The following is a 23,343-nucleotide window of genomic DNA, read 5'->3' as shown; positions in this document are numbered from 1 at the left end:
CCCGGGCGCCTCTGAGGCCGGGCGAGCGTCCCGTTGCTGTCCTTCAGGGCCTGCCGGGCCGGCCGGGGCGCGTGGCTCCCTGTGCTCTGCAGCCCCCCCGCCTGCCGGGCGCCCCCTCCCCGGGCCCCGCTCCCCCGCCTGGGGCTGTCAGCCGCCCCGCTCCTCTCTGGCCCCGGTCCCTCCCTGTTGGCTGCCGCCACCCCGTACAGCCTGGGGCGCCCACCACCCCTGCAGGCACGGGGGAGCTGGTCCCGGGGCTGCCCGTGCCTCGCCCGCCCCACGCCTGGGCCCCGCGGGCTGAGTCCCCGGGAGACGCCGGCCCAGCTCCGGAGGGAGCCCGCAAGCCCGGCCTCGTCCTCTTCCGTCCCCTGCAGGGCGGCCTTGTCTCCGGGAGCAGCGGGGCCTGCAGGAGGGCGGCCGGGGGGGACGGTGCAGGGTGTCCGCCCCCGGAGCGGGAGGACCTGGGAGCTGACGCCGCCCAGCGCGCTCCGAGGGAGAAGGGGACCCGCGGGGCTCAAGGTGCAGACGGTGACGTCGGGGCGGGGCGCGGTGACGTCGGGGCCGGGGGTGGGGTGACATCAGGGCCGGAGGTGGCATTGCATTGGGGCCCAGGGCGCGTGACGTCTGGGCCGGGGTGCGGTGACGTTGGGGCGGGGCGTGGTGACGTCAGGGCCGGGGTCCAGTGACGTCGGGCTGGGGTGCAGGGCCGGGCCCTCCTGCATCCAGGGCTCCCGGGAGACGCGGGGCCCCGCAGTGGGAGCTGAAGCCGAGGAGGCCGGACGCTCGGACCACGCGTGAAGCAGGCGCCGCCGAAGCAGCCGAGGCAGCCGAGGCTGTGGTTCCCGGGCCCCGGGCGTTCCCGCGGGCGCTCACGTGGGTTGGTCGCGTCTCTGGGTCAGGAGGGGACTCCCCACTGCCCTCGGCTCCTGGGCCACCTTGGCGGTGCCGCAGGGTGACCTGCTACAGCTGCGGCTGGCGCGGGGGAGGGGGAGGGGGGAGGGGGGGTCAGCCGGTCCCCGCTGGCACCGGGCGCCTGGGGCGGGGGAGGGGGCAGGTGCCTGCGGGGGGAGCAGCGAGCCCCCAGCTCCAGGAGCCCGAGGTCCTCGGTGCCGGCTTCGGGCGCGGGTGTGGACACGGGTCAGCCGGGGGGCGCTGGTGGCCGAGGTGCGGGGGTCTGCGGGCCCGTCCCGGGGAGCCGGGAGGGCGACTGGCACCGGCAGCCCAGCAGGTGCGCTGGGCGTGTGTGGGCCGTGGAGGTCGGGGAGAGGACAGCCACTGAGCTCGGCCCCACCGCGCACATGCAGCGTCCTGCCTGGAGCCTCCCGGCGGGTGCTCCTTGCTCCAGGCCGCAGGCCTCCTCCTGCCCCACGCGTGCCCCGGGCTGCTCCCCTGAGTGGCGGGGCTCCGGCCGCCTCCTCTTGCAGACACGAGATGTTGGGGGGCCTGTGACCATGTGCTCCGCTCCCCAGAACGTGCCCCCCAGGGCCTGCAAGAGGAGGCTGCCTCCAGCGACCCGCCTGCTCTGCGTGGCCCTGCTCTCCCCTCCCTCCCCTGCTCCTCCCTCCCCATCCTCCGCCCCTCTCCTGGTCCACCTCCTCCTCCCCATCTCTTGCTCCCCCCCATTCTCTCCTCCATCCCTTCCCTCCCCCTTCTTCCCCTCCTCCCTCACGGGCACAGTGAAACCTGTAGAGGGGCGCAGACCGTGTCGGCATCCGAGGGGGAATTCCGGGTGTAAGAAGCACCGTGCCCTGAGAACGGGAGGCAGTGGGGCCGCGCTCACGCAGCCTGCATGCCGCTGGCCACGGCCCACCCACGCGGGGCAGGCACCCCGCTTCACTCTGTCTGGCCAATTAAGGGTCCGTATCTCTGGAAACCTTCCCGGCCACGCAGGAACCGTTCACGTCCACACCCATGGCCCGCCCGTGGACAGGGCGCCAGCCGCACGCGTGGCTGGAGGTGACGCCTCTTCCCTGCTCTCCTGCAGCAGCCAGCAGCGGGTTTGGAGGAGTCGCTGCGCTCCGCTGGCCGCGGGCCCTGCTGCCTTGGTCGGGCTCCGCGGCATGGGTCCTCTGCGGAATGGTGTCCGTGGCCTGTGGCCTAGGGACGGCGTTTCTAGGATACAGGTGAGCGTGCACGGCCTTAGGTAGCCTCAGGTCCTTGGATGGAGAGTCTGGTGCTTAGTAAAAAAATCACAGCATGTCTGGGGCACAACGTGAGGGCCCCGATGGCTGTTGCCAGTTCGGTCCCCGTGTCTCCCTCCCGTGGCCCTGGGTGGGGGATGTGTCGACAGGCCCCATGGGGCCGCTGGGCCGTGGGCTCGGAGATGCAGCCCCTGTCACAAGAGGCCGCGGGACCCTCACACCCGAGGAGCCGGGCTCAGGCCAGGCGTGCCAGCACCACGGTTCTGCTTCGGTCCCTCCGCACGGTGGTCTCTCCATCTGGTCCCCAGGAGGCTCCGCGTGTCCTGGGGCCCCGGGGGGGGGGGCAGCTGTAAAACCGGGACACGCCCTGCTCTCCCTGACTCTTACTTTTCTTCAAATGCACGAAGTCATTCACGTGATGACAGGGGACTTAAAAAACAAACAGAAACCCTACTTCTCTGCAACTCGGTTTGCTCAGCTGTGAAATGGGGACATTCACAGGTCACAGGGTTTAGGAGAAGCAGATGAAATCCCGGGCTCTGCGTCTGGCACCTGCTCAGTGCTCTGCAGATGCAAACCCTATCAGCCTCATTACCCTGGAGCCTCCCCGCCCCTGCCCCCAGCGCCCGCCCCTCTGCTCTCCAGGTCCTTCTGCGGCCAGCCCCCCGGGGTGACGTGCCCTCCCGCCCCTCCCCATAGAACTCCGTCCGTTGCACAGAGGCACGGACAGGGCACCCAGCTCCGCGCCCCCCCCCACAGCGCCCCCCCCCCCCCACTGCCACGCCACACATGGGCCTGCCGTCCCTGCGCACAGCCAGGCAGCGCTGACAGCTGCTCTCTCCCGGGGACAGGTTCGACCCGACGCAGTGTGTGCGCTGGCTGTACCTGCTGGCCGCCTCTGTGCTGTGCTGTGTGCTGGTCACGCAGCCGCTGCTGGTGAGCAGGGGGGCCGGGGGGGCTCCCACGGAGTGGCTGCATCAGCTGGGGTGGGGGCCACGCGTGACGCATCCTTACATCCCTTCACATGTGACTGAGCATGAGGAGGAGCTCGGGGGGCAGGGCCTGCACCCTGCTGCCTGGGGCCTGCTCGTTGGTCCTCGCTCCTTGGTCCTCGCACACATCCCTGGACGGGGCGGGGGGTGGGGAGCAGGTGCCTCTCCAACCCATTTTTCACCCAGGGACACAGGGCCACGGGGAGCAGAGGCTCTGGCCCAGCCTGGCCTGGGGAGTGGCCGGCTGGGGACTCCCAGGCAGATGACACTGGCACGTGTAAGATCCCGGGGGGCCGACTGGTCGCGGGAGGTGGGATGCACTGTCGGGGCCTCTCCCTCCAGGTGAGCCTCCTGGCCTTGGGCTTTGCCTGGAGGAGGAGACACGACCCGCACTTCTTCACTGAGGCTCTGCACGCGGCCACCAAGGACCTGGGCCCTGAACTGGAAGCGCGTGCGAGGCCCCACCCGCCCCACCGTGTGAGCCAGACGGAGGAGGTGAGGCCACCGTCCACGTCGCCTTCCAGCTTCACCCAGCCCCTTGGAATTGACTCTTCGGGCTCAGATTCAATTGCATCTTTGAGTGCATTTAGTTTCTGATGCTCCTTCGCATGTGCCTCGCGATGGGGGATGCACGGGACCCACCTCCTCACCTCCACACCCCCCCCCAAGACACCAGAGTATCAAGAACATGAGCTTATTTTAAAATATGGAAGCAAATAAATGAGAAATAGAATTCTGGGCCACGATCTTAGAGAACTTCTAAGTCATTTACATTTCAGTAGATTCACAAGAAACTCACCGCTTCCCCCCCCCTCCCCCCGCCCCTGCTGTGGGGCATCAGCATTTCCTATTGTGTGTGTAGCCTTTTTGGGGTCACACCCCTGCTCTGACTTCCTCACACCTTCTGGGGCTTTCCTCCCCTTCCTGCCCCGTAGCTGGTGCAGGGGGTGGGGGCCGGGTCTGCTCCTTGCTGGTCTCTCACAGAGGTCGCATCCTCAGGTCAGCAAGCCTGGGACGCCCGTGGCCCTGTGGCACCTTGCGACACCCAGCGTCACCCAGCGGCGGGCTCCTGTCCCTATTGGACTCAGGGTGCTGCATGGGCTGCAAGGGAGGAGTGTCCTGGCCCCGGGCTCCGCACCTGTGATTCCCGGGACACGGGCTTCTGACTCCTTAGGCGTGTGGGCCCCCGACCCAGCCTGGTACGGGCTGTCCTGTGCAGGGACATGGGCCGCAGGGCTGGCCCAGGGCAGGGGTTTGTACATGCCCCCACGACCTGGTTCAGGGGAGCAGCCCTGCCCACATCCACGCCGCTCACCGCACTGTCGTCCGCAGGTGTTGGCGGCCCGGCAGCGAGCGCGCCACCTGCGCCGGGCACGGCCACCGTCCGCTGCCCAGCTCAGCGCCGTCAGACAGAAGCTACAGCGACAGACCCGGACGCGGTGGGCGCTGAGGTGGGTGGCAGCCCCTGGGAGCTGAGCGCGCACATGGGGACCCAGGCGCAGGGGAGGGGACGCAACGGGCCAGCGGGGCCGGGTCGGCAGTGACAGCAGATCCGGCGGGAGGCGAAGCCGCTCCCTGGCGCTCAGAACATCCCACAGAAGTGAAACGAGAAGAGCAGACCGATGGGAACCTAGTAAGGTGACAGGTTGCAACCCTAAAACGCAAGACTCAGCGGCTTCGAGTGCGCGGAGAAGGCAGCAGAGGTTCCCTCGCGCGGGGGAGGAACGGCAGCACGAACACGCGGGCTCGGCAGGGGCTGTCGCCCAGAGCTTGTGCAGGGAGCGTGAGCGGCCCCGGGAGGCCCAGGGTCATCTGTGCGGGACGGCAGGACGCCGCGTCCTCTCAAGCTCTGAACTCCATGTGCGACCTCACACTCAACCCCTCGACTTTCCGCCCCCAGCTCGCCCTTGGCGGGGTCTGGTCGGTGCTGAGGCCCCTCGGTGGGGACGAGTGCGAGGGCCGGCCAGGAAGAGCCGGGAGGTGGAGCGAGGGGCCCCGTGTGACCTAGGCCGTGTGACCTAGGCCGTGGGCGTCCCCGGGAGGGCGGCTCTGCATGCACGGGGGACGCAGCAGAAGACGAGCCCCGAGGCCGACCCAAACCCACACCCGAACGTCACAGCGCCGTGAGCGAGGGAGGCGCCGTCTCGGCTTCTGGGGAAAGCAGGGAGTTTTCCACGAGGAATCAGCAGACGGTCATGAGGGGAGCGGGGAAAACCCAACAAGTGCAGGTTTTTGTCACAAAATACTCAGGTTAATTCTGAATGAGAACCGTTTAGACGTGAAAACCAAACCGTACAAGTCCTGGGAGGGAACAAACGCCTTGCGTCACAAAGGAGGCTGCACGTAGGGTAAGGAAACGGTTGCAGGACGGGGAAATATCGTAGCCGACAGTGCTTCGTCTTCAGGTACAAAGAGGCTCAAAAAAAAAATTGGAAAGAAAAAGACCAACAATGTCTTTAGAACGAAACTGGACTCAGGAAGCCAGTGGACGGCTCATAGAAAAAGTTAACGCGGATGTGATGAGGAATCGCTAATTGAAAGCCCCGGAATCTGGATGCTTGGCCCTGTGCCGGGGCGGGAGCTCACGGAGAAGAGGTGCCATACGCGGAGCGGGTGTGAGCGCCGCTGTTCCCGTGGGGACCTGGGGAGGCCCAGCACGGTCACAGGTGCACCTGCCCCGGGGAGCCAGCTGCAAACCCGCAACAGGCCCTGGGCGCCGGGCCTCCTGTGATAGAGACAGCCTAACACTGGGGCACCCGGGGCTCTGTGCCATCAGCGCGGGTCTCCGTCTCAGGGTCGTGAGTCCAGCCCCACGCTCGGCCCCACGCGGGTGCAGCTGAGCCTCCTGGGCCCCCGGTTACTGGGGTGGGTGAGGTCCGACCTGTCCTGGCTCAGGTCATGACCTCAGGGTCATGGGACCGAGCCCCGCGTCGGGCTCCACGCTCAGCAGCACGGAGCCGGCTTCACACCCCTTCCCTCTGCCTCTGCCCCGCCCCTTGCAAATGAATAAATAAAATTATTATTATTTTTTAATCTGAAAAAAATTGTTTTAAGATTAAAAGCTTTGACCTTAAAAAAAAAAAAGCTTTGACCTTACAAGCCTGGTCCCTAAGGACAGAGAAAAAGTCATAAAGCTGTTTCCTGTTGGAAGCGTTGGTCATTGACATGGGAGGAAGCCGGTGAGGGTCTGTGCCTGCCTTCCTCGTGCCCTCGGTGCCGGACGGCGGAGGCGCAGACTCGAGTCCGAGAAAGTCAGAACCCTGTAGTCCTGAGTGGGAATCAGAAGGATCGGTATGAAATCATGTTGGGTTTTTAAAAGTATTTTATTTTAAGAGAGAGAGAGTGTAAGCGGGGGACGGGGAAGGGTGAAGGGAGAGGGAGAAGCAGGCCCCCCACCCCCCCAGCAGGGAGCCCGACGTGGAACTCGATCCCAGGACCCTGAGATCCTGACCTGAGCCGGAGACACTGAACCATCTGAGCCCCCCAGGTGCCCCTGTTGTTTTGTTTTTAAGGGAAACCCATTATTTTCCTCCATCTATCCCCCAAGAAGAGGCCTAGAAAGAAGCCCGGGGCCAGTTGGCAACCGTGGCACCTAGATTCTGGTCCACAAATATCATTTTCCACCACAAAGAAACGGGCGCCGTTGGGCCTCGCGACTTCAGGTCTGTGGCAGGAAACGGACAAGGGGAGCCTAGGACACGTCGTGAGCGAGGGAATAATGACCAGCTGTGCGGAGGCCCCTTTGGAGAGGCTCACGGGGCCAAACACTGGCGATGCGACCTGAAATCGGGGACCGTGGTGACCGTGAGCTCATCCTACGTCCCCAAAGTCCTGAGTTCGCAGCGACACCAGAAATGTGGTCGGCAGGTGTCGGGAGATGCGTGGGAACCGACTCTTACGAAGCTGGCGGTGAGGAACCGAGCCCCGTGAAATCACGTACCGAGAGAGGGAACATTTCTCCTTAAGGACGTGTTGAGTTCCTGGAGGAAGACAAACTGCTGGAATTAGGCCCGGGCCGTTTCTGCAGCCTTTGATGAACTAACGAGTGCAAGCGTTGATCCTAGACAAAGGCCAACGGAAAGAGAGAGAGAGGAAGAAGCGGGTATTATGCCTCGGGCACACCCGACCCCAAGTGGTGTGGTCTTGCCTGTATGAGGGACGCCCAGGGGGCTCAGTGGTGGAGCATCTGCCTTTGGGGTCCCGGGATCGAGTCCTGCATCGGGCTCCCCGCACGGAGCCTGCTTCTCCCTCTGCCTGCGTCTCTCATGAATAAATTTAAAAAATCTTAAAAAATAAATTCATTAATTAAAATGGTGCTAGGGAACCTGGGCATTGATGCGCAGAAAAAAAAAAAAAGATCCTTTTACAAAAACTCGTGCAGGGATTTTGAAGGCGTTGAAAGGCCAGGTCCGAAACAGGTCCTGCTGTTTTGTCTGGCCGCACAGCTGATTTTAAAATTCGTTTCTCTCAGAGACATGTGCATGTTCACCCTCCTGCTGCTTCTGCATTTGCTTATCCTCTGCGGGACGGGCTCCCGGGATGCGCATTCCCTGCATCACGCCATCCGGACCGAGTTTACAAGGTAGGACGCTTGGCAGCTGCTCAGGCCGGGCCGCGGCACTGGGAGAGGCCTGTGCACGGCGCAGACGGGTCCAGGGCGGGGGCCGCTTGGCCTGGAACAAACCGCGCGTCTGCTGTCGCACACAATCTGGCAGAGACGGGGACCCTCCGGGTCATCTAATCGGCTCCTTCACGACGTTTAACTTTTGCAAAATTGAGGCCCGGGGGAGGTGCTCTGGCACTGCCCCGCGTGACGCATGGACAACGTGGTCAGGTCACCTCGGGCCCGTCTCCCCAGCTCTTAACAGGAGGCCTCGCTTTGCAGACTTCGGGCGGGTGCAGAGCGTCTCCCCTTGATCGCAGTGAAATAGTGATTAAGAGTAAAATTCGGAGGCTCTTCGAGGTCCGGTTGCCAAAACGGGTCATTTCGTCGCAGTTGCCTTTTTGTGGAGGCGATCTGGGCTCTTGACCGCGAGTCACAGAAGCGGCTCGCGGCTCAAGCAGGGGCGGTGCCCCTGGACGTCCCTACGTCTCAAGAGCTCATCTGATTCTCCCCACGTGTATTAGTAGTAGGTGTTGGGGCGCCTGGGCGGCTCGGGGCAGGGGTGAAGCCTCTGCCTTCCGCTCAGGTCATGATCCCGGGGTCGTGGGGTCACGGCCTGGGCTGCAGGCAGGTGCTCACCCGCTGAGCCCCCGGGGGCCCCTAGGATGTATTTGCTCATCTCCCACGAGAGGGCTGGTGACCCGTAGTCACCCAGAGGACGGCCCCACAGCACAGTGGGAGCCGGATGTCGCCTTCGGGAGTCTGCACTCTCTGCAGAAGCCGGTGCTGCGGCTGCTCCCAGGGGACCGTCCTAGCGGTGACGTTGCCTCCCCCTCTGCAGACACAGCTCTTCCTCCCACCCAAGACCCCTTGTGAGCTCTCACCGCCCTGCCCCGACCCCCGTGAGGCGTGGCCCGGGCCAGCAGGGGGCACCGTGCACAAAGCAAAGCGACCGTTTGGGTCGCTGGCTCTGCAAAACGGAAATGAGAACCTGAGCTATTTCTGGGCTTTGAGCGTTTATTTTTTTTTATCTCCTATTTCGTAAGTCAGCACCACCTGACGTACTTCTCATGCAGAGCGTGGCCCCTCGGCGCTCAGATCAGAACTACCGCAGCTGAGATAATATTTGTGCGACGCCCCCTGTGCGGAGATCCGCCGCTCTGGTGCTGCCCCTGGGTGCGCATGGGCCCGAATTCCTACCACGATGTGAGATCCCCATCCTTCTGGGTGTGCCGGCCACCAGGCAGGGGTACCTGCGCGTCCTGGTTGGGGCTACGACGCTCCCTCCACCCTCCTGGGTCTGAACCCTGAAGCTTCGACCGCACCTTAGGGTTTACAGTGCGTCGGCTTCCAGGGAGGGTCGTTCAGGGACCCGCTTGGTTTTATCCGATTAGCAGGTGATGTAGGCCAGTCCGTCGACTCCGGGCTGCGTATCCCCTTCTGCAAAGTGAGGTGGTGGAGCCGCTTGATGTCTTATGTCTTTGTGAAAAAAAGATCCCGATATCGGATTCTATCATATTTAAGTTTCCTCTGAGGTCTTCCTGGACTCCATCAAGTGTTCGTGAAAGTCCAAGTAAAGCAGAAATTAACCACCGAATAGAGCAGCAATGAACGCAGTCGTCGCTCTGCCCGAGGGCCGCGAGTGAGAGGTCACGGCCGACTCTATTTTTGCAATGTTCTGCCTGCTCTGTAGGCCCGTTTCATTTAATAGCTCTAGTTAATACAAAGTGAGAACATTCTTGGGGGGTTGGGCTCACCCCCTGCTCTCCGCACGTGCCGAGACGTGAGATGTGCACCGTCTGGGCGTGACAGTGGTGTCCGGTCACACACAGGTCTTTATTTTCCTATTAAAAATCGTATTTATGTATTTATTTGAGACAGAGCACGCCCAGGGTGGTGCAGGGGCACAGGGAGGGGGAAGCAGACTCTGCCGAGCGCAGAGCCCGACACAGGCCTCCATCCCACGACCCGAGGTCACGACCTGAGCTGAAACCAAGAGTCGGGCGCTTCGCCGACGGGCCCCCGGGGCCCCCACCGGGTCTCCCTTCAAGCCTTCGTTTCTTTCACTTCCTTCCAGTGGAGAGCGAGTGTCAGGAAGCGATAATACCACCCCCCCCACCCCCCCACCCCCGCCTCAACGTAGCCTTAAAGGCCTTAAGGGTCTACATCTCCGGTGCTCAGGGTGGCGCGTTCCCCCTGTTGGATGGAGCCCTTGCAGGAGCAGCTCACAGTCCGCGTATCCTTCATGGGTTGGCTGCCGGGAGATGCAGGACAATGAGAATTGTGACCTGGGCTGACCTGAGTGCGTACCTCCCCCTGACGTCCTGTTTTCCGACGCTGTGAGCTCCCCCGAGAAGGTCCTGCCCGCACCCCCCCCACGGGGACCTGCTGCCGTTTGCTGTGGGGACACGTTAGGGGCACAGCGTCCTTGGCTCTACCACGGGTCCTTCCCAAGAGGCCGCGTGGGAGGGAGCGTGCCAGGAGGTGACACGGGTCCGCTCTCTAAAGATTCGCCTTCTCGTCCTCCCTTTGGCTGCGGCTTGGCGCTCCTGACGTGCGCATGCAGCGCAGCCGGGGGCACGCGGCCCCAGCCTATCGTCCCAGGGAGCAAAAATGATCCGTTTTGCAAGTCTGAAATGGCTTCGGTGCTCCCGAAAGCAGCCCCCGGTTGGGAGGTGAAACGGGTATCTGACGGGAGCAACGGAAATGAGCTGGAGAGAAAGCGGCCGGCACCCACGGACTCCCAGCGCACGCGGCCCCTGCTTGGCCTGCGCCCCCTTGGCCGACGCTCGTGCCGTCTTGGCCGCGGGGTCGGCGGCTGTTCCGGGTGCTTGGCCGGGGAGAGGCAGGGCGATGCTGTGCCCGCAGGCGGTGGTGAATGAGCCGTGTCCCTGCTGAGGTCCCGGCCCCCGCCCTCTGCTCCTGTCCCTGTGCCCACCCTGCACTGGCCACCCCGTGCCTGCGCGGCAGAGGCGGTCGAGGGAGCAGGGCAAGCGGCAGAGGCATCACCCGGGGCGGTGCTCCCGGCAAAGGGCTCCCCGGAGTCACGCTGGACCTCACGCTGCTTCACTTTCACTCCTGCAGGGACTTCAAATCCATATGCGAGAAAAAATAATCGCTTTTTGTTTCTGCTCGTGCTCAGGGGTGCCAGCAGCGCCTCGGGCGGCCTGGGAAGTGTGGCGGACTGGTGGGGCTGGACTCTGACCACGCTGCTGGACGGCCTGCATGGAGGCGGCGCTCCCCCGGCCGACCCGCCGGGCGCTCAGGTGGGCTCCGCCTGCACCCGGGCCGTAGAGGAGGGCGCTTAGCGTGCAGCACCGGCTGCCCTCTGGTTTGGGGTGGTTGTTTTTTTTTTTTGGAAAGATCTATCTGCTTTAGAGAGAGAGCACAGGGCGGGGCGAAGGGAAGAGAGAGAGGCTCCCCAGCAGATGCTGAGTCGAGACCCGAGCTGAAACCAAGGTAGACGTTCGAGTGATGTCACCCCCGGTGCCCCTGCCGTGTGTATTCCCGAGTGACCGCGAGGTTGTAGGCCAGCGGCTGCCTGCCGTGGGTCACCTGGCTGCTTCTCGGCCCAGCGCGGCCCTGCTGCATCCCAGCACACCCTCGTCAGGTGCCAGGCCGGGCTGGGCGCAGGGCTCGGCGGGTCCCCAGGAGCTCTGGGGCCACGGGGACAGAGAGCTGTATCCACACACAGAGTGCTGTGGCACGGGGGTACAGGGCAGCCCAGGACCAAGGGGGAGCATCCAGGAAGCTTCCACCAAGAGGCCAGGCTTGCCCTAAATTCTGAGAAAAAGCGACCAGTTACACATTTCAGAGAATAGAGCCCTATTCCCTGCTTATCTTCCATTTTCTACCTTGTTTTAAAAAATAATAAAATGATTCTGTCCTGCATCCCCCAAACACCATGCAGCGACCTCTGGGGAGCGCAGGGTGCGGCTGCCGCCCTCCGTGGCACTTTCCATTCCCCCCAGAACCGGGCTCTTCGCAGCCAGCGGGGGGGTGGGCAGGGACCCAAAGCCTCAGCGAGGACACGTCGCTGGACACGCCGCGGGTGTTAGACGTGCCATCTGCTGTGTTGTCCCGATGAAGGAAGCTGGAGACGAGACGTGTGGTTAAGAGGATCCTAAGGGAGAGGAAATACGACTACAGTCCTGTCCTGTATTTATCGGAAAAAAATGCATGTGCAAGTGGACCCGTGCTGCCCAAGGGCCCGTGGGCTTCCAGGCCCCCGTGTCATCACGTGGGACGGCGCTGGGCACGGTCTAGGGGAACAGGCCAGGTGGCCCTTCAGCTGTGATGCAAAGGCCGTAGGGGAGCTGAGATCCCGCAGAGCGTCCTGTTGTGGGGGGGGCTGCTGACCCGGCGGCTGGCGGGGAGCGCCGTGGGGGCCGCGCGACATCCCACCTGCCCGCCTTTGTTCTCCCTCCAGCCCCGGGCCCTTGGCGGCAAGTGCTACCTGCTGGGCTCCCTGGTAATCAGACAGCTGCGGCGGCCCTCCGGAAGCGCGGGCCAGGTAAGCTGCTCCGCTCGGGTTCCCTTCTCCCGGGCTCGCTTGTTGCTCAGGCATCGGCTTCCTCAAAGTGGACTAATGTGTCGTGTTGCACTGCGCGGCCCTCCCGACGTCCGAGCCCTGACCCGCTGGGCTCAGCGGGAGCTCAGGACAGGAGGGTGGGCCGTGCGGGAGCCGGCGCCGGGGCTCGGGCACCCCAGGCCACAGGGCCAAGCGTCTGGTTCTCCCTCCGACCAGTGGTTTCTCCTGCAGCTGCCCAGCCGGGCCCCGGTGCTCCCTGAAGACCTTCCCCCCGAAGTTGGCGGCCCCGACGGCGCCCCGGTGACCGAGCCTGCGACCCCTGGGGATTCCAGAGGCTGCAGGGCCAGGGAGCCATGGGAGCTCAGCCTGGGCAGCACAAGGTCGGTGGGCTCAGTTCGGCTCCGCCCCATCTGTCCGTTTGTCCATCGCTGCGGCAGCGGCAGGCCCATTGCAGGGCAAGGCAGGGCGGGGAGGCGGTGGCGGAGACGGGCCTCGGCCCTGAGCACCGGAAGCAGCAAGCCACGTTCCTCCCAAATCCGCCCAAGGCCGGTGCTCAGAGAGCCTAATGGGCGTCGTCCTGTTGGCTTCATGCCTCGCGGATGCTCATGGGCCTCCCGGTCCTCAGGGGCCTCGTGAGCAGGGCAGGCCTCTCCCACGTGGCCCTGATGAGCCACCCACCTTGCAGCCGTGGTCCGCAGCTGGGTGCTGACAGGTCAGGGGGCTTCAGTCCGGCGCCAGGGTGGGTGCACCCAGGACGGGAGGCAGAGGGCCAGACCTCCCCAGATGTGCGTGTGCAGGGGAGGCCCCAGCCTCAGGCCGCGGCGGGAGGCGGGCACCCGCAGGGGCATGTGCGCAGCCGCGGCCGGGCCCCCTGATGTGCCACCTTGCAGGCCGGCAGCCCACGCAGCGCTGAGCGGCCTCAGGGCCGGTGGGTGGATCGACGGCAGCACCAGTGCCGTGTCCGTGCACTTCGTCCTCTACAACTGTCCCACGCGGCTGCTGTCCAGTGTGGCCCTGCACGCTGAGCTGCTCCCCGCGGGCGGCCTGGCCCTCGCCCCGCTGGTGGAGTCGGTGGTGGCCTTCCACAGTGACTCGGCCCTGTGGCACCGCCTCGCGCTTCCCGAGGTGGGTCCTCTCGCCCCTCGCCGACCGGGGCTCACAGGGCTCCCCTGCAGCGGCTGGGCACAGTGGGCGCCCAGATAGCGGGTTGGTTTTCGTAGACCTCGGCCCGTGCCCCGCTGCTCCCCAGGAGGCAGACGGATGTCCTGAAGGGGTTTTTACCCCAGAGCCCCAGCTGGGGGTCCCGGGGAGCTCACCACCCCCACAGGATAGGCTCCCGGGTGCCCCGTGTCCCCCACCCCCAGCTCAGTGAACGGACACAGGAGAGGGAGGGCACGGCCCGACGGCGTGGAGGGGAGCATAGCCGGGCTTCGGGAGCCTCGAGGGCCCTACTTGGCCGAGGGCTGAGAAGCCACGGCTTGATCTCCGGAGCTGCTGGGGACGGGCCCTGGGGACCCTCCGGCTCACACTCAGGGTTTGTGTGTGCGCCTGACCCAGGCGCGCTCACACCTGGCAGATCGCCCAGCGGTGATGGGTGGGGAGGCCACGGGGAGCGCCGAGCGTGGGCCCCCGCGAGTCCCGCCGCCCTCTCCTTCTCCCCCCGCGTTGCCGCTCCTCCAGCAGTTGGCCTTCCTGGTGCTCAGCCTGACCCAGTCGTGCCTGCAGCTGCACCGCGCGGCCCAGGAGGGCGTCCGCAGCTACTGGGGCGAACCCGGGAGCTGGCTGGAGGTAGCGGTCCCGTCCCCTTCCCCAGGAGAAGCTGGACAGTAAAGCCCCACCCGGACATGCCACCCGCTGTGCTGGGTCCTTCCGGCCGTCAGGCAGTCCCTCTGGTTGCGTGCTGACCCTCCGCACGGCATCGCTGTCCGTCCCCTCGCTGCCCCCGCGCTCCCTTTGCCCGCTGAGCCTCGGGGGCCGTGGTGGGCCCCCCCGGGCGCCCCCTGAGGCACCTTCTCCCGCCCTCGCAGCTCGCCATCGCTGGGGCTGGTCTCGCCCGCTATGCTGCCTCCTGCCACCTGGCCACCGTGGCGGGCGCAGTGACCGACCGCCTCCACAGAGGACACTTCCGAGGGTCCATGGACCTCAGCTTCGCGGCATCATGGAACCAGGTACGGCGGGGCATCCGGGGCCACTCTGTGGGCCGTGCCCATGACGCCACCCGAGGGGACAACTCGTGCACATCCCCGAAGGTTCAGGGGGCGGTGCAGCCCCTCCGGGCCTTCCCGAGCCCGGCCTCTCCTTGGGGCTGGAGGCTCCAGGGGGCAGGGAGGCGGATGCTCTGCTGCTCACCTGCCGGGAGGGTTCCCTCGGGCTCCTGCTCCGGCCCCCACCCCCCGCGGGTGGGCTCCATGGCTCCTCCGCCTTCCTTGGGCTCCACCCCAGAGCCGTGGCTGCGAGGCCGGGCTGAGTTCCAGGGACCATGGGCTGGTGGCCGACACCCACGTCCCCATGCAGAGAGGGGGCCTGGCCCCCAGGAAGGAGTTGTACAAAGACCGGAGCGCTGGTCCGTGAGCGACCCCCCTGACGTGGGCAGGGGCATGAACAGCGTGGGGCCGACCGACACGAGCGTGGTCTCATCTGCCGGCCCCCCACACGGTGCACAGTGCTCCCCGACTGCGGCCTGGGGACGTGAGGCCCTTCTTGTGTCTGCTTTTTCCCAGCCTGGTAAACTGAGGCCCAGACAGGGCAGCCGGCCAGGTCTGAGCCGTGCAGACCTGCATCAAGCTGGCCCGGTCAGGGTCCCGGGCTGGCAGCTGCGTAGCGACTTGTCCTTACTCCGCGTCCTGCTCCCGCTGTGCAGACAGTCGCCTCCCATCCCGCAGATGTCACACCCAGTGGACACCCACCCGTGGGACGTGGCCCCGGAGCAGGGCTGGCAGGTGCTCGGGCGTCGTGGACCCTCGCTGGCTGGGGTGACCCACTGACTGGCTCTGTCCTTCTGTCTCAGAGGGTGACATGGCTGCAGGGGACCCTCTCCTTCCTCCTGACCCTGAAGTGCATCCACCTTTTCAGCGTCCAGGGCACCACGGCGTCCTGCTCCTTCCTGATGCGGCGCTCGCTCGCTGGCGCCTTCGCGGCAGCGGTAAGAGGTCTCCCCGGGAGGCGGGCGCAGGCCGTGCCCTCTCATTGGCACTTTCTCGAGCGGGACGCAGCCTACGCAGGGCTCTCTCGTGATTCCCTCCCCAAATCATCACAACCCCGTGTGGCAGGCCGGGTCCTTCCTCGAGGCAGGAGCGGGGCACTAACGCCAGTGATGCTCCCGACTCTGGCCCTGCACCCAGAGTCGCCCCTGTGATTGCCCGAAGCCGACTTGCGAGCTACTTACTCCCCCTTCCCCACGGAATCGTGCCTCAGTGGGCCTCCGAAGAAAACACACCTGTAGGCGTGGGTGCTCGGAGAGCCTGGCTCCCATGCCCGGGGGGTCCAGGGTTCAGCCCCGCGCTGGCAGGCTGCTGATACCCAGAATCAGGAGGGCCAGGGCCCTGCGTGGGATGCTAGCCACGTTCTGGGGTGCAGGTGGTTCCGACCTGGTCCCCGGCGACCCTGCCCCACAGCCAGGTTGTCGTCAGGCGGACGAGGGTGCAGGCGAGCTGGCCTGATGAGGTGGTCTGGCTGTCAGCCTCCCGGGGCACCAAGCACAGGTCCCCAGACCCCGCTGGCCTTACGCTCGGTGGCCGGGGCAGGAGAAGCTGACACAAGAGTTGGAGACCTGGCTTCAAGCCCGGCTGCACCTCTCCTGAACCCACTGTCACACCCGCGGGCCGGTTCCCCGAGCTCTCCCTCCAGAAGTGCATGGAAGGTGTGTGCCTGGAGGCTGCCCAGGCCCAAAGGTTACGTGTGAGGAGCTCATCTATTAAATTCATCTGTATTATAGTCCTTAGCAATACAAGCAGTGCAAAAAAATTAAGAAAAAAAGCTCAGAACGTCATGAATAAATTTTGTCCAAATTAAGTAGAGAATCCAAACTGTCCAGAAATTACGGGCATGCAGGGAGAGCACGTGCTTGGTCCAGATGCTGGCGGCGCGCGATTCCACCGGGGGAGTAATGGCGAGTGAAGGGAGTGCCCACGTGTTCGTAGGGAGGCCCTGGGTGCAGGGCCGGGACAGGGAGCTGGGAAATGGGAGTGGCAGGGGCTTGGGGGGTGCAGCCGAGGAGGGTGCTGCGATGGCCGGTCCGCCCACCGGGGCCGTCCCGTGCCGGTGCATTAGATACACACACGTGTGCACACGCACTGGGCCCCGGGTTCAACCCCAGGCTCCCAGGCCAACAACCGACCATAAAATGTCACCTGAGCTAAACTGAACTCTCTTTGCTCCGTAAGTGGTTTATTTTACCGGGGCCTTGCTGGGCGCCGGGCCACGGGGTGGGTGACAGGGCCAGCCCCTGGGATAGCACGGCTGCCAGCAGCAAGGGCACAGGGCAGGGAGAGGCAGGAGGGATAGGCACCCTTCCCCACTGGAGATGGAGGAGGAGCAGGGTGGGGGGGTCTGGGGGAGGGTCAGGGGAGGGGGGAAGGGGGCGGGGAGGAAGGGGCTGTGAGCAGGGCCTCAGAGGGCACGTGCCAGGCGGAGCCAGGCCACGAGGGATGACATGACCAACTCTCCAATAACTGCTTCTCCAAACTTCCTTTTACTGTAAAGCCCTGGAAGCCTGCAAGCCTGTCTCAGGCTCCGTGGGCCCAGGGCCCGGGGTCACGGTCTCTCTCCCTGCAGCTGGCAGGCGTCCTGGCACTGGCCGCGCACAGCCACTTGCGTGCGGTGCCACCGGGCACCCTCACAGACTTTTCCCGAAGCCCGCGGTCCCGTCTTTCCAGGTCTGACCTGCAGGCCCCAGCCTGGTGCTGCGGGGCCCTCTTCATGGTGATGAGCACCGCATGGTTGGGAATGGTACGTGCCTGTTGCCCAGACTCTGAAGTCAGGGTGTGCCTGGGATCCACCTGCTGTCGGGCTGACCTTCTCCTTGGTCCGTGTGCACATTCCCACGTGGCCATGGCTCCCCGAGGCCACTGCCCTGTGCTGGGCAGGGGCTGGACATGGCTGCAACCTGAACAGGTCCAGCAAGACCAAGCATTCCAGGGAGCTGCCTCCTCCAGGGAGCCCCCGGCCCTCTAGGCACCGAGCCACACCCTGTCTCTTTCCCAACCTCCTCTCACACTTGCTGCTAACTTGCCTTATTATTTCAATCTTCCCACCTTATAAGGGTTGCAGTCTATCGGCTAGCCTTCACTGGACAGGTTCTCTGGGTCAGGGCTGCGTTAGGAATGGGGCTCCCTGTTTCCCAGCCTCCTACTGATCCGTCACTTGCAAATCTAGTCATGTCCACACACATACACACACCATAAACTCAGACCTTGACAATGTTCAGACCTGAGCCCTTTGTTTCTTTCAGTGTTCCTAGCTTCCTGCTCACTGCTCATCCATCTACCTAGTCTTCCATCCATCCATCCACCCACTTGTCCACCTACCATCCATCCATCCATCATCCATAGACCTATTCATCCATCCACCCATCCAACTACCATCCATCCATCCATCCATCCATCCATCTTTCCTTCCATCTATCCAGCCACCCATCCACCCACCCACCCACCCACCCACCTATCCACCTATCCTCCATCCATCCACCTATCCTCCATCCATCCACCTATCCTCCATCCATCCATCCATCCATCCATTCTTCCTTCCATCCATCCATCCAGCCACCCATCCACCCACCCACCCACCCACCTATCCTCCATCCATCCACCTATCTATCCATCCATCATCTACCATCCATCCATCTATCCATAGACTTATTCATCCATCCACCCATCCACCTACCATCCATCCATCCATCCATCCATCCATCCATCCATCTTTCCTTCCATCTATCCAGCCACCCATCCACCCACCCACCCACCCACCCACCTATCCACCTATCCTCCATCCATCCACCTATCCTCCATCCATCCATCCATCCATCCATCCATCCACTCATTTGTTCAATCATGCGCCCATTCAACAATTACTTAAAGAACACCTATTTAGGCAATGGTGAAACAAACATAGGAAGACACGGTCCACAGTCCATAGAGGAAGACACGTGTATAAACAAAGAATTATAGAAATTTTTAGATTTTTGATACATTTCCTTTATTGCATATGTGATTTGGGAATATTTTTCCCATTCTGTGGCTTGTCATTGTCATTCTCCTAACAGGTTTTTTTGTAGAAGTTGTTAATATTTATAAAGGCCAATTTATCAATTTCTTCCTTTATAAGTTCTACTAGTGTCCTATCTGAAAATGAATGGCAACCTCCTGGTCACATGCGTTTTCTCCTATGTTTCTCTTGGAAGTTGTTTAGTTTCATTCTTTACTTTTTTAAGATTTTATTTATTTATTCATGAGAGACACAGAGAGAGGCAGAGACACAGGCAGAGGGAGAAGCAGGCTCCCTGTGGGGAGCCCAATGTGTGACTCGATCCCAGGACCTGGATCATGACCCAAGCCAAAGGCAGACACTCAACCACTGAGCCATCCAGGCATCCCTGTACCTTCATTTGTTTAGGTCTTTGTTGTTTTTCTCCAGTGTTCAGTAGTTTTTAGCAAATTGTATGCAATTTTACTTTATTTAAGATTTAATTATATTTATTTGAGAGAGAGAGTGTACATGCAGGGGAGAAAGAGAGAGGGGGAGAGAATTTCAAGCAGGCTCCCTGCTGAGCACAGAACCCCACATGGGGCTCAATCCCACGACCCCAAGATCATGACCTGAGCTGAAACCAAGAGTTGGCTGCTTAACCAACTGAACCACTCAGGAGCTCCACAAATTGTCTGTGGTTTTAGACCCTAACTAAAGCTTCCTCAAAGAGCAAGGGAAATAGCGACCATGTCGTCCTCCTGAGGAGACCAGGACATCCTCACACAGCAGAAGGGATAGTTGAGGTGGCCTTTGGCGGATGAGAGGGACCAGCCCATGGAGACGCCTGGGAGTGGCATCTGTAGGCTGGGGTGGGGGGCTGGGGGTGCAGCATAAGAACAAAGGTGGTGGTGAAGCCCATGATGGAGCTTAGGGTCAAGCAGATGTCGTTTGGGGAACGATGCTTGGAGCCAGGTGTGGCGGGCACTGAATGTCATGCTAAGATCATGAGGTGTTGGACTTTGTCATCAGGAGCAGGAGGGCGGTGGTGCCCGGCGTCTCTGAGTGCAGGAGCGGGGACGCATTACCATAGGCTCCTGTGGCTGGGAGGGCAGGAAGCCTGCTGCCCACATATGCTGTCTGAATGGACAGTGTCCTGTGCTCAGCACCTAGGCGTCCCTGCGGGGTTCTGACCCGTTGCCAGGGCTCAGGGATTTAGGGCTGATGCAGGAAAAAGATATGACCACGAGAGACAGTAACCCACACGAGCTCTATGTGGCCACATCTTGACAGGCGTCGTGGCAGGAGACCATCCAGAGGCTGTGTCTCAGGGCCACCATCAAGAAGCGGGAGAAGGGGGATCCCTGGGTGGCGCAGCGGTTTGGCGCCTGCCTTTGGCCCAGGGCGTGATCCTGGAGACCCGGGATCGAATCTCACATCGGGCTCCCGGTGCATGCAGCCTGCTTCTCCCTCTGCCTGTGTCTCTGCCTCTCTCTCTCTCTCTCTGTGACTATCATAAATAAATTAAAAAAAAAAAAAAGAAGAAGGGGGAGAAGGCCAGGGGGATGTGGAGGGGAGCGTGCGTGTCTTTCGTGGGTAGATGGCGCCCGGCAGCAAGTGGGAAGGCTGAGTCGGAGCGCCCAGGGGCAGCAGCGTCTTGGAGTCCTGGGAAACAGCTGTCCCTGAGGTTCTGCAGAGTATGCAAATCAGGCTCAAAATGGCTCAAACTTTGCTTGTTTGGACTATTTTTACAACAGTTGAATGCATACAACTTTGAGTTTTGTGCCCACAGGCTTTTTGACCTAACAGGTCTCAGCCTGCAGTCGAGAAAGAAACAAGCTGGGCTGCTTTGCAGAGGCCCCGTGAGGTCGTTTCCCTGCCTCGTGGGGTAGGGGGCAGGGGTAGCTGCCCCCAGCCTGGCGGGGCTGCAGAGCACCTTGAAGCCAAGTTTGCTTGTGGAGATGTCCACGTGTTGACCATCTTTGTCCTCAACTGTTAGACACTGAAAACACCCTTTATAGAAAAATCCTTTTGCTTTCTTTTTTTTTTTTTTAAGATCTTATTTATTTATTTGAGAGAGATTGAGAATGAGAGAGATCACAAGGAAAAGGGAGAGGAAGAAGCAGGCTCCCCACGGAGCAGGGAGCCTGGCGTGGGGTTCGTTCCCAGAAGCCTGGGATCATGATCTGAGCCGAAGGCAGAAGCCTAACCGACTGAGCCCCCCGGGTGCCCATAAGATCCATTTTCATTACTGAATTCATCTTGTTGCAATTTAGTTCAATGCATGAGAGATGTTTCCTGACTTTTTTGCTAAGCACTTACCATCTTATTAAAAGGTGGTAGAATAGCATCATCAGCTATAATCTCCATTTTATAGTCTATCACATTAGGAAAGCCATGTTTTGGTTGATAATGTGAAATTTGTCTATTTTTTTTTTATTCTCCCCAGCTGAGAGGTTCCTTCACGACTCTTGCTCGAAAAAGGAAATCTTTTCAAAGCCAATCTGTTGTGAGACTGGCAGACGTGACTGCCTATGTGCGGACAGAGGCCCTGGCCTGGCTGGGACTGGAAAGGCCACAGCAGGAAGAGACCGAGATGGTTGAGAGTCATGTAAGCTGTGGGTCTTGGGCCGGCAAGCGCGATGGCTCATCCAGACGATGCTTTCTTTGCACAGTGTTGCTTCTGGTTATTTAAGTGTGATTGTGCTTCTTTGCCAAGTGTTGCAAAGCCGTGGCTTTTCCAGTTGAAATTCTAAAGCACTTAGCAGATTAGAAGCACATTCTCTTCCATTAGCTCATGATATCCTCGGATGACCCTGTAAGGTTAGAAAGATGGGGTTTAGGACTCTGGCCTCTGCTAACACAGACCCCCCCGCCCCACACTCTGTCCCTGCAGAGCAACCATTTGCTTTCGGTTTCTGCCACCAGGGCCAAACTTCTCCCCAAACATGAGGACTTAGCACAGGGTCTGAGCCTAGTCACCCCAACATGAATGTAAGCAAATCAAAGCAGACCGCAGCACACTGAAGGCCAGGCTACTCCTCCGTGACTGATACTTGGGCATCACTCAGTACAGGTCCAAAGCCAATCATGTGCGATTGTGATCTTGGGCATTTTTATAGGGCTTCACTCTTTATCGTATATTTTACCATCCCTCATTGCCTTTAAATCCACGGGACAGTCCTCATATGGGCATTCTGAACCCCAGCACTCACCTGCATGTGACCTGGGGAGTCAGGGACTAGTGTGCACACCTGTATGTGACCTGGGGCATCAGGGAACAGAGAGCTTAGAATTCCGGCCCAGCACCCAGGCCTCTGACTCCAGGATCCAGTTAGCTTTCTAACAAAGCACAATGCCATCTAAAGTCAGTATCATAAAATACTTCAGAAAATGAGGGGAAAAGAAAAATAAAACAGTTTTCTTGAAGGCATTCACTAATCTGATTTTCTTTGCTTCAGAATTACTACCTGGATGACGTTTCTGATCTGCTGGATGAACTTCTGTCAAAGATTCATGCTTTGTCTGACAGCCTACAGCTTCCTCTTCCAAAGCAGCAATTCTGTGATATGCAAGAGGCCAGGGCAAAAGGTCATTCCTCAGCAGGTATTTCTGCCTAACAAGCCACTGGGGTAAGCAAATGAGAAATTATTTTTATCACTCTTCTTTGTAGCAAGAATGTTTTTTTTAAGTTCTAAGGAAGGTATGAACTGGTTGCTGTTCCAAATCATGAGGTCGATTTGCATAAATATTTCCTCTGGGGAGGTAAGCTGGTAGGCAGGTGTGCTCTGGCCAGAACTAAAGAACTACTTAATAATGGAAAAGGTGTCACATGACTTCCAGCTTGTAAAGGTGGCAGAAATATCTCTGTGCTCCCTACCTCTGATTACAGCTGGGATCCACAAAAATACTGAGAAACAGAAGTGGGAATTCCATCTTCCCGGACACCAGGAAATATCCATGCCCCAGAACATGACCAAGAAGCCCCCAAGTGGGGGCCACTGCAGAGAAAATTAGACCAAAAGGAGAGAGGACCCTGCCATTTCCAAGAGCACACAGAGTTCTCCAATCTCAACAGCACACAAAGGCCCCTGGTTTGGAAGAAAAGAGAATACAACACAAAACAGCTAAAAGAACCCCTTGGAACACAAGTGTTGAAGACACAGCCATCTGTTGAAGAAACCATCTGTTGATGTGGTAGCCAGAGAAAGGCTGTTGGTGGCCCACAGACCTGGAGCCACACAGACACACACGCTGGGGTAGCCACACAGTGAAAAGACAGGTGAGCATGGGGCTCCAGTGTGTTCTCAGGGGGTTCCCTGAGATCCAGAGAGACTCTGTGGAGCCCAGACCAGCCACAGTCAAAAAACCCAGTGTCATGGGCGTGCTCCCTGGCCACTGTGGGATGGACCCCTCCGTGCAGAAGTGGGCACTCATATCAAACTCAAATCATCATGGGATGATGCGTCCTGCTACCCAAGAAGCAGTCGTTAAAGATGACCATGAGGAGGACCAGGCCTAAAAAGGATTGCCACACACAGGTCAGATCATAGGCATGATGTTCTCCACACACAAGACTAAATGCACAGAGAAGTCACTTCTCTGAAATAAGAGTACAGAGCCAAGATGTCAGAGCTAAAGAGTGGATTGGGAGCACAAAGGGGAATTGACAGAGTCGAGGAAAGAACGGGAACAGATGCCAGAAACACAGGCTGAGCAAAAGGAAAACATAACCGAGTCACAAAACGGAGAGTGGAGGATATGGATGGCAAGTTTGAGAATACTCCACAAAATGGGATCTAAGAAACAAAAAGTTAAAATTGATTTTAGGGGAAATCATACACATAGAAGTCAGACAAAAAAGAAGTCAAAGAAAGGGCGTGTGTAACTAGTGTC

General features: G+C 60.8%; 1 protein-coding gene across 1 annotated transcript in view; it reads left to right on the top strand.

The window, feature by feature from the left end:
* Positions 1 to 23,343, top strand: part of PKD1L1 (polycystin 1 like 1, transient receptor potential channel interacting) — a 92,873-nt gene that overhangs the window by 65,553 nt on the left and 3,977 nt on the right. The window contains 18 exon segments of the mRNA XM_041751083.1: positions 375 to 519; positions 705 to 877; positions 1,985 to 1,999; positions 2,002 to 2,123; positions 2,993 to 3,077; positions 3,476 to 3,628; positions 4,466 to 4,584; positions 7,605 to 7,715; positions 10,879 to 11,002; positions 12,166 to 12,249; positions 12,499 to 12,647; positions 13,158 to 13,392; positions 13,951 to 14,055; positions 14,295 to 14,435; positions 15,275 to 15,409; positions 17,041 to 17,214; positions 20,897 to 21,058; positions 21,909 to 22,079. Coding sequence (XP_041607017.1) covers positions 375 to 519; positions 705 to 877; positions 1,985 to 1,999; positions 2,002 to 2,123; positions 2,993 to 3,077; positions 3,476 to 3,628; positions 4,466 to 4,584; positions 7,605 to 7,715; positions 10,879 to 11,002; positions 12,166 to 12,249; positions 12,499 to 12,647; positions 13,158 to 13,392; positions 13,951 to 14,055; positions 14,295 to 14,435; positions 15,275 to 15,409; positions 17,041 to 17,214; positions 20,897 to 21,058; positions 21,909 to 22,067 — 2,391 coding nt within the window. The 3' untranslated portion in view covers positions 22,068 to 22,079.

The sequence above is a fragment of the Vulpes lagopus genome, chromosome 4 (genome assembly GCF_018345385.1).
Source record: "Vulpes lagopus strain Blue_001 chromosome 4, ASM1834538v1, whole genome shotgun sequence".
Classification (NCBI taxonomy): Eukaryota; Metazoa; Chordata; class Mammalia; order Carnivora; family Canidae; genus Vulpes; species Vulpes lagopus.
This window is presented reverse-complemented; position numbering and strand designations above follow the sequence as displayed.